This window comes from Gambusia affinis, linkage group LG13, assembly GCF_019740435.1.
Source record: "Gambusia affinis linkage group LG13, SWU_Gaff_1.0, whole genome shotgun sequence".
Classification (NCBI taxonomy): domain Eukaryota; kingdom Metazoa; phylum Chordata; class Actinopteri; order Cyprinodontiformes; family Poeciliidae; genus Gambusia; species Gambusia affinis.
Window position 1 is genome coordinate 4711838 of NC_057880.1, and position 10592 is coordinate 4722429.

At 45.2% G+C, this 10592-nt stretch overlaps 1 protein-coding gene across 5 annotated transcripts in view; it reads left to right on the top strand.

Annotated features, from left to right (window-relative positions):
* rin2a (Ras and Rab interactor 2a) overlaps positions 1–10375 on the top strand; it is a 29101-nt gene extending 18726 nt beyond the window's left edge. For all 5 annotated transcript variants that reach the window (XM_044136241.1, XM_044136240.1, XM_044136242.1 and 2 more), the window contains 5 exons: positions 1819–3417; positions 7597–7905; positions 7984–8115; positions 8199–8362; positions 8844–10375. In XM_044136241.1, the coding sequence (XP_043992176.1) occupies positions 1819–3417; positions 7597–7905; positions 7984–8115; positions 8199–8362; positions 8844–9221 (2582 nt within the window). In that variant the 3' untranslated portion in view covers positions 9222–10375. The remainder of the gene's footprint in view (positions 1–1818; positions 3418–7596; positions 7906–7983; positions 8116–8198; positions 8363–8843) is intronic.
* The last annotated feature ends 217 nt before the right edge of the window (positions 10376–10592 follow it).

The following is a 10592-nucleotide window of genomic DNA, read 5'->3' on the forward strand; positions in this document are numbered from 1 at the left end:
GCTTGCATGTGCATTTGTAAGCTGGTTAGGGTTTGTTTTACCGTGTGCATTTAGGGATGCAGTCGGAGAGGGTGGAGGAAATCTGCTCGTTTGCCAAAGCACAGGGACACTGCTTTACTGAGAGGGGGAGGACGGGAGGCGGGGACTGTGGGCTGAAGTTCCACCCACACTCTCATTACACCAAGTGAATCATTGTACCGGCTGAGGCAGAAACCAGAGGAGTTTCAGCCTTTGGAGACACAACAGTGTCCTCTTACCACAGGCAATATTACATCAGCAGCTTGCCTGGGTCCTTCAGCTCAGGAAGTCACTGTAAGTATTGTCTGCTGGAGCAGCTCTGTATCTGGCACGTCTGTTCCTCATGAGCTCGTCTTTCCTCTGCTGCCACTCAGGCTGGAGACGCTCTGCGTGGCATGACTCAGACAGTGAAGGCTGTCATAAAGCTTTTTTTTTTTTCCCCTCTTGTTTCCTTAGAGGCTTTTCTTTTTGTCTTTACTGACATGTCTGACAGTTTGCTTCTCAACTATCGGTAGAGCTATTATTTAGTTTGATTGAACATTTCTGAAAGATTACCCAACATAGAAAATGTAAATAAAAATGGCATTCATCCGTTTTGTGATTGCCAAGTCTAGAGTTGCCTTCTATAAAGCTCACAAAGTATTTCTAAATGTTCCACATTTATTTCAAAGCTGTGGTTTGTTTTAGTTTATAGAAGCCGTTTCTGCACGTGTGTGAAGCACACACTGGTGTCACAACAAAGTCTGCAGCACTGAAGTGACACATTTTGTGGTTTGGAGGGATTGGACAAACTCAAACGATTTGTTTTAAATTGTTGCTTTTCCAATTTCAATCGTAGTGCTAAAGTTTCTCTGTTAACCTGAGATTTTGTTTTGAGTGTTGATTTTTTTTTTTTTTTATTATTCTCCTCCTCCACTAAAATCAAATAATTGTACAACCGTTACAACTGCAGGAGAAAAATCAGTGTGTTTCTTGTTCTAAAACTTGGTTACGTTTAAGTTTCGGCATGCCAGGTACTACTTTAATTTCCCCCATTAATGTAGTGCCATTCACACAAGTATCTATTTGGAGCCACACCAATATTAAATCCAGAGGTGGTTCATGTTGCTTCATCATTTTCCAGATCACTTGTATTTTTAGTTGATGTGTGTTTGCATAAACCAGGGGGACAGCAAACCTGTGGCTGCGTAGGCAAAGTGGCTCTTTAGACTTTCTGCATTGGATCTGAAGAACTTCTGCAAAAAATGAGCAAAAGAACCAAACGATGTTTTTAATTATAGCTGTGATAACACAGGCAGCTTTTAGCAGTGACTCATTGAATGATTGCGTTTCTAGAACAGAATGACACTGAAAGTCAGTAATAGGTTTTAGATCTATTTTTTGGCAGTAATTTGGAAACTGATCATTTTCTACTAATGTAAACATCCCATTAAAGAGAATCTGCCATTCCCCATTCTTTAATTTAGAATCTAAAAATGGAAATAAAATTGCAGTTCTTTAAAAATAAAAACTTATTTTCTACAGTAGATATTTATGAAAAGTTGTATTAGAATGTGTTTTTTTTTAAATAATAATAAAAGTTGGTGGTTCAATGCTGGAGTGACTTGTCTTGGTCTCTAAGCATCTACTGTCCTAAAGACTCTAGATAAAGTAATGACATTGAATAACACTGTTTAGTGTCTACAAGTGGACGAAACAGATGAAGTACATTCTCAAAGACTGTCTGTCTGTCCAGATGTTGGGCACCAACTAACAGCATCTTAAACACAAAGTGACACGTCTTCTCCTTTTGTTGTGCAGGCTTTTGGGACAGTAAGTTGTGCAGGAGAGCAGTATCCGTATCTCTGCCAAAGACGGCAGGTCCTGATAGACCACCTCCACCGGCTCCGAGACCGCTCTCCTGTCCATCTACCCCTACATGTCCCGAGCTTCGAATTCGCAGCCCCACTCAGCTGGACTGTTGCCTGCCTAACGGCGCACTGGGCTTCATCAACCCCCTTTTTGTAAAGGTTCATCAGCCAGATGGTGGCAACCAGCTCAGCTCTGCCAGAACTGTAAACCAGTTACTTAGAAATGAGTCCAACAACAATATAAGTCCCACCAATAGGAGCGAGAGAGACTCGTGTTTGGAAAGACCTCAGACGTACAGCTCAGACCTCGGTGACCAGAGCCAGCGACCTCAAGAGAACTTAGGGAGTATAACCACAAGTGCATGCAGTACAGGACAAACTGGTAGCAGCCAGGCGTTGGGTGCCTCTCCACCCCGCCCTCCTCGACCGCCACCCCCCCGTCTTCCCAGACACCTGCTTGCGCCTCCTATCCAACAGCAAAGCATGCCAGAAAAAGTCGCCTGGATTAACATTCCGAAGGAGGAAGAGAAGGAGAAGAGCAGCAACCTCTTTTCACGCCTCAGCTCCTCGTTGAGCATCAGTCCATCGTCCTCGCCTCCGAAGAGACTTAGCATCAGCTCCCCGATATCCATTCCCCGGCGAACCCTGCCCCTCCCTCTGACGGCTTTCTCCTCCTCTCCACGTCGATCCAAAGCATCTCCTTCATCCAGTCATGAGGATGCTCAGTGCCATCTGGCGCTGGAGGATCAGACGATTGAGAAGGCCATCCTAAGGACCAAACTGTCAAAGCAAAAGTCATCTCATTCTACAGGCCAGGGCGCCTGCAGTGCTTCAGAGCCTTCGGTGATGACAGGAAGCAAGCTTTCAGAAGTCACACCTGGAGAAGCATCTCAGGAGGACTGTACCAATGGCGGCCAACGACTGAGTGACATGAGCCTCTCCACAGATTCCTCGGATTCCCTAGATTACTCCCAGTCCTCTGCCTTCTTCATTCCTCCACTGCATGATCCCAGCCCCCCCACTGTCGCTGACTTCAACACCCATCTCCCGCTCTCCATCCCACCATCCCACCTACGTTACAGCAGCGTCAATATGGACGACGACGTTGATGACGACGACGATGAAGAAGAAGAACCTGACTACGGCGTTAGCCTCGAGAGTGAGCAAGACCAAGATCTGACTATGCTCCCACCCGGGGTCCACACAAAGCGGCGCCCCAGTGCCAGCGCCTTGGTCCTGCAGAAAGCCCTGCAGGGGAAATTTCGGAAGATGAGCGGCGTTTTCAACTCGCTGCTGACGCCAGAGAAGAGGGCAATCCGCAAAGTCCTGGAGATGTCCAAGGATAAGAACTCATACTTTGGCTCCCTGGTGCAGGACTATCTGAGCTACATGGGGGAGGGTGCTGGCGCCCAGGCCTGGCAGGGCTACACCTCAGGACTCGAGCTGCTTCAGACCATCCGCCAGTTTATCACTCAGATGAAGAGCTATCTGCGGCAAACCTCTGAGATGGAGCCACCTATTGAGAGCCTCATTCCTGAAGATCAGATTGGTAAGTTTGGAATGAAATCCTTCCTCCTTCTTTAAAACTATTTCTGTCTCACCTAAGTAGTTATCCAGCAGTGGCATAAAACATTAATAACTTCGCCTCTTGCACAATGCATTCAGTTCTAGAAAGGAACTTTGGTTCACCTCTGCAGGATTCCTGCTGACAATACTGCTCACATTTCTGCTCCGTAAGCCTTGTGACCTCATTGTCATCTCCTCTTAGAAGGCTGTGCAAGTCATTTCTTTTTAAATAATTGGCTAATTATTTTTGGGAAGGGTGAATGATGTCAATATCAATGGAGAAATCACAGTATTGTGGAAACACATGAATGCAGATGCAGCAGTTTCACATCTCTGTTTTGTAAAAAGCATGAAAATATATTTTTTTTTTTTCCAAAATTCCTTGATGTGAGTTGGTGGTTAATGGTGTGTTTTTGTTGAAAACATGCAGCTCTTTGTGTATGTGATTAGGTTGGTAAATGTCTGAGCTCGGTGATTTATAAAATAGCATTATTTTCCTTTTAATAACAGCTGGCCTTGTAGGTACAGACACATGCACACACACGCCTACACACACACATCTCATTTACACCTGCAGACACCTCACTCACACATGCACACACACCCTTGCCAGAAGAGTAGAACTTTGGCCCAGGACCCTGTGACTGGAACAGAACAACATGCAGACGGAGAGAATAAAGACTCTGAACAAGCTAACCTGCTCTGTTCACCCTGAGAGAGAACAACACATCAACAGCCTTCTGCAGTCATCAAAGTCATAAACAGATGAAAATGTGTATTTTTACTAGAATCATAGATGAACAAACGCCGTGCTGCTGACATTTGGTCTTTTTAGATTCACATACACCTTCTTTGTAGCTCTGTAGTGTCTGAACACAATAGGATGTTTCATTTTTAAAGTCTAAACAAAGACATAAAGTCCCTAAACAAAGGTTCAAGTCAAAGTGGATTCTGGGAAAAAAAAAAAAAAAACAGATCCATTTTCTGCATGCTCCCATACCTGCTGATCAATGATCCAGTGAGTGCAGCCTAAACCAAAGAAACAAACAAAAAAAAACCCTGAGACGATCTGTCTGAATAAAGCTGAAAACCCTCAGATGAGCCTCCAGGAAAACGTTTGACCACTGAAGTCCATAAATTCACCTGCTCACTACAACAACAACAACAACAACAACAAAAGAAGGTAGAAACCAGAAAAGCAGTCAACAACTGTTCTCAGGACAGATTAATTTCAGACGTGAATTAAACTTTGTAGATTATATTCCTGTGGGGTTTCATACGACTGGGATCGAATTTAAAATGTGGAATTATTAAACTCTAAAACAAAACTCTGGTTCTTTTTAGTGACGTTCATGAAGCTTCTGTCGGACCTTTCCGTTCCGTGTATGAAGAAAGGGCTAAACTGGGATATGTGTGTGTGTGTGTGTGTTTCATCGTGTTGGTATGCAGCTTGTCCGTTTTCTGAATGCTCTTGTTTTTTCTGCAGCACTGTTTAGTTTCAGGACAAAATTGCCCAGTATTTTCCTGCGGCACCCTCAGAGAGCCGCTTCTGTTTGGCTCAAAGCCCGGCCGCCCCAGATGCATCTGGATGGCCCGCCTCCAAGTCGTGCAGACAAGTACGTCAGACTGCGGCTCCTTGTATACTAGCTGTCCAATCAGAGGCGGAAGATTAGAGGCAGGCCCCTACACAGGGGTCGTTCTGTTTCTGCCGTCATTGTCTCTTCTGATAAAATATGAAATGAAAGAGGGATGGGATCCTTGGAGGAATGAAGAACAATAAACCTCCATTTACTCATTTAGCAACATACAGAGATCACCATGCACTTGTTCAAAGAAACATCCTGTTCCCGTGGTTGCAGACCAAGGAGCCAGGAAGTAAACAATCTCTTATCAGTCAGAAAACTGGCCTCAAACTGCAATCCTGGAGGGCCAGAATCCTCCAACTTTTAGATGTGTCCCTTGTCTTAAACACTTGAATTAAATAATGAAGCTGCATGCTAGTGCACAAAAACGTCGGACTTAACACCGTGCTGTGGGGGTCTCCTTTATCTAGAAATAGGGGGAAGTCAGCCTAGGCCTGTCACAATAATCAATAAATCAGTTAATTGCATGAATAAATAAAACAAACTCAATCATTTCTAATTTTATGATTTATCGTTTTTCTCTTTCTACCAAAAACTGGATCATAAAAGTCTTCAGTCTGGACTTTTTGGTCTCAACTGAACTGTTTTTTAGAGGCATAAATTTGTTTCCTGAGACTTGACAATTCATTTTACTTGTTTCTGAAGTTTTGTTTATTTATTTTGGATATTTAAAATGTCTTCCAGTTCCAGTGTTAAACGTTTTTTGGAATTTAAAGCTTATTGATCTTTGAGAATGTGTTGCTGCAATATTATTCCATTGTTACCATTACATTACTGGAAAACTGTCTCAAAACAACAATATTACCGGTTATGACGATAACTTCTGGGACGATTAATCGTCCAGAAACATTGGTTATTGTGACAGGCCTAATCAGAGGAAAGGAAGACGTTGCGCTGAACCAGGTACCTGTACTGGTTCTTTCAGTCCTTCCAGTTTGTTCCTTTAAATTTTTACCACAATTAAAGACTGATTCGCTGTTACAGCCTTGATCACTGCTTACAAACCCATCAATGATGCAAATAATAATATAAAATAATTAAAACAATAATTTAGTCGTTCTGCAAAGTTCCCAGAAACAACAACAGCAGGCTAACTGGAACAATCCACTTGGCCCATACAAGAAATTTCCAAGTGTTTGGGAATCTCTGCTGATGCCTCCTGTGTTGTGAGTTTCAGAACCGGATCTGTCTGGCCTTTGGGTAGATAAGCTAGCAGGAAGAGACATGTTTCCAGTAAACTGAACCTGTAAAAGTCACACCCTGAAATACTTCTACTAGCTGGTAAGGTCAGGTATGAGCTCCAATAAAACCAGCTTTATTCCTTATCAGTCCCGGCAGGCAGTAAAAACGTCCCGCTCACCCAGAGCTCCCAGCCAAAGTGGAGTAGTGAAATGAGGAAGTGAAAACGGCCCGCTAGCACGGGTGTGTTTTCTGCAGGCTTGTTGGCGATCGCTCTGCGCTCGGAGGGTGCTGCGGAGAGTTTCCGAAGCCAACGCTGACACAGACTCTGTGGATGGCAGATGCTGGATGTGCTCCAGCTGAAGTGGAAAGTAAAATCAAGCTGAGAGGTTACAGATGTGTCGAGCCAGAATAACTGCTGAGCTCACCGTTTCCTAAAGGAGAGTCAGCAGCTCGCTCTCAGACTGCGCTCACACATGGTCCTTGTTCAGCAGGCCTGTTGAGGTTTGGCCCCCAGTTATCCATCTCCTCTGTCTTGTGTTGGCCGATTGTGACCGTGTCGCTGGAGCCGTCGCATGTCCGCCGTCCACACTGCGGGCGTTACGTTGGAGTTGTCAGCAATCTTACCTGCAGCACACAAACGAGACAAAAGCAACGTTGGAATGAAAAACAAGGAAGGAATTTTAAAGAGGGAGTTGAGCTTGTTTGAGAGCAAGAGTGCTTCATGTTCTGGCAATTTACTGAGAGCACAGAACGTATCTCAAGTCGAGCTTCCAGAAATGTCTGACGAATCAACATTGAAATAACATGGGTAAAGATGTAAGCAGTTCTTTCCCATAAACTTTTCCTAATCTTTGTACCCAGGTTTTTGGGCTGGTATGTTGTTTTTCTCTGAAATGTAGTTTTTTTTGAACTACAAAGTTGTTGTTTGGGAAAAAAAATGCATCAGTAGTATTAGTCTTTAGGAGTTACTTGATGTCACAATATATATATTTTTTCGCCTGCAAGAGTCGTCTACAGTAGAAGGAGGGACTGGGTTGGTCGGCATGCTTTTCTGTCTGTCTGCCATGTTGGATTTAACAAATATTTTCTTGCACTTGCAGTGGATGGACAGTAGCTGATGGTGTATTGTGTGATGCACTAGTGTCCACCATAGTGGTCTGTGTGCTTTTATTACATAAAAATCCTGAAGAAGCACGAGAAAAAAAGCTTTTAGATAGCTTCCCACTGCAATGACTGCTACACACTAAAGGGTTGTTAAAGTAGAACCTGTGAAATCATTTGAAAGCGATTAGTTCACTCTGACGGAGTAAAGACCCAGCTGTGTCTCCCCTCCTCAGACAGAGTCCTGGAAAAGGCCATGCTGAAGTGCGTTCTGAAGCCGCTGAAGCTGCCTATCAGCGCAGCGCTAAAGGAGTTCCAGGTGCGCAGCGGCAGCTGGCAGGAGCTGAGAGAGAACCTGTCATTGGCCAAGGCCCGGCGACCTCAGGAGATGGGCGTGGCCGACACTCTGCCTCCCGACCCCGTGGCTATAGAAAAGATCAGGCAGAAGTTCCACACCATGTGCAAGCTGTACTCCCCAGAGAAGAAAGTCTGCATGCTGCTAAGAGTCTGCAAGCTAATTTACACCATCATGGAAGACAACTCAGGTAGAGATCTGTGAGCCCGACAGTTTTCCACACCCAACACACCCGGTATGATGAAGCACGACCATCCCTTTGTTTCAGGTCGTTTGTATGGAGCCGATGACTTCCTCCCCATGCTGACCTATGTGCTGGCCCAGTGTGACATGCCTGAGCTGGACAATGAGATCCTGTACATGATGGAGCTGCTTGACCCCTCGCTGCTGCATGGGGAAGGTGCCGATCCAACACCTTCCCTCCTTTAAAAGCACATCATGTTTCTCCTCAGACGGCTGTTACCGTCGTTTCTGTGTGTCCAGGTGGTTACTATCTGACCAGCGCCTATGGAGCCATGTCCCTGGTTAAGAACTTCCAGGAGGATCAGGCAGCCAGGGTGCTGAGCTCTGAAACCAGAAACACGCTACACCAGTGGCACCGGCGGCGCACCACCCAACGTTCTGCACCTTCCGTGGATGACTTCCAGGTGAGCATTCACTAACAAACCGACTTACCAGACAGACCTCTTCTTTTCTTCCTCAGAGAGGCGATCTTTTACTGTAGGAGCCATTTAGCCTTTTTTGTGTTTATCGCCACCAGGGGGCGTATTTCATTTTGAGTTCTGTGTCTAATGGGGGATGGGTTATTTAAGGACAAGCATGATTATGTTCAGGTGTTGTTGATAGGAAGGGGCAACAGTTTTCTACTGTGTTTTCAGGTTAAGGTTCTATGTCAGGATATAAGTGAATTTGCAATGGAAATAGCAGCGATGGACAACATGCAAACAATAAACGACTTTATTATAAAACAAAACAAAGACTGGCATCCGGAATTCTTAATAGAGCACACGTAAGACCAACGCTTCAACAGTCAACAACCGGTAGCCTAAAATACAGGATTTTAGACGCTACATTTACCTTCACCTGATGATGATGATGATGATGAGTGGTGTCCTGTTTGTCTCTCAGAACTTCCTGCGTGTGGCACTGCAGGAGGTGGACAGCGGCTGCACGGCTAAGACTCTGCCAGTGCGACCGTACACCACGGTGGAGGAATTGTGCCAGCTGTGCGCCCTGAAGTTTAAGGTGTCGGACCCCAAGAACTACGGCCTGTTCCTGCAGATGGAGGGCAGCACCCAGCAGCTGGCAGCAGACACCCACCCTCAGAAGATCAAAGCTGAGCTTCACAGCCGCCCACAGCCGGTTCCCTTCCACTTTGTCTACCGTCGTTTGGCCATAAACGGAACGTTGTCAGCATCTCTCTCCAGCACCCCTGCCGACCTCAGTTGTCTCGCCGTGGCCCCTGATCCCCAGGCCAACCTCGGCGGCGGCTCCATCTCTGTATGATCGCAGAGGAACACCCTCAGACCATTGTCCCCTACAAACATTCACCCTCCAGCATGCGCCGGCCGGATGTCGAAAGAGTCCAAGTGGGCAAAACAGCGTCTCGTGCCAGTCTTCACAGAGTCTGACTTCTCCTTTCAGGCGGCACATCTGTCTCAACCAACATCCCCTCGCTGTCAGACAGACCCAGCTGACAGAGGAAAAACACGCAGTTATTTTTACTTCCTCCGGATTTGGTATCTGAGCAGCTGAAAGGGACAGAAAGCCATCTGTCCTCATTTACACTTCCAATCATTCGGTGCATGTGTACATATATAACCTTGGCACCACTTACTTTTAACAGTTGCAGGTCACCTGTTACTTTATTGCTTTTAATGGGTAAACTTTTAGATTGTCTATAAAAACAGATTTAGTGACACCTAGAGGTCATTAATGTACATAACAAATTTCCTGTGATTCTTCAGGAATGCATCTTCTCTTCCCTCCCAATCAGATCCGCTTTGATCAAATGTAAATAAGTCTGATGCTCCCGATCATCCTAACATGCATTCATACGTCGTTGACCTTTGGAATCTGACGTCCGTTCTCTCGATGCAATAGAATAGCGTTAATATAGTGAAATCTTTGTGTCTAAGTTTAAAATTAAGAAGCAGGTATTCGCTGTTTAATCCTTGTGATACCAGCTGGTGTCGTATTTTCTATTCACACTGACATGTGACAGAGGAACTGCTGTGATTTGTTTGCTTGTGTGGCCTTTTTAGCTGGTCTGAAGTGCCACACTCTGCGATGCGCTGCACGGGAAGAGTGCAGGTTGTTTAGAGGAGAGCGAAAACGATTGAGATCTTGCGAGTTCCACGCAGAGGAAACGAGTGAGGGGTGTTCAGCACAGACGGAAAGGAAGCGTGACGTGGCTGGAAGAAGAGTGAGAGCCGTAGCAGGACGTTGGGCAGCGTTGTGTCAGTCGGGGAGACGAGCGCTCTCCTGGCATGTTGTTGATAGGAACTGATGTATTTAAGTCTGTGCTGGGATCTTTCACAGATAGCTTCCTATCCTCAATATTTTTATGTTAAATTGTCACAAGACACTTTTCCTGCCTGTCATGTATCTGTATGAGAAACATTTTCTTCTGCACTTAATAAACATTAAATCTGGAAGCACGTCTGACTACAGTTTGTACAAAAGTCCATTGTTAGCATGGCCGGCCCCTCGGCATATCTGAGGTAAGCTGCTGCTTGGCGCCCCCACGCCACCAGGGGGCCACCAAGAGCAATGAACTAGCATGATAGAAAAAATTAATATTTAAAATAATGTTATGTCAACACATAACATCAACTGATATATAGTAGTGTTTATCAGTTGATGTTATTTTCAAAA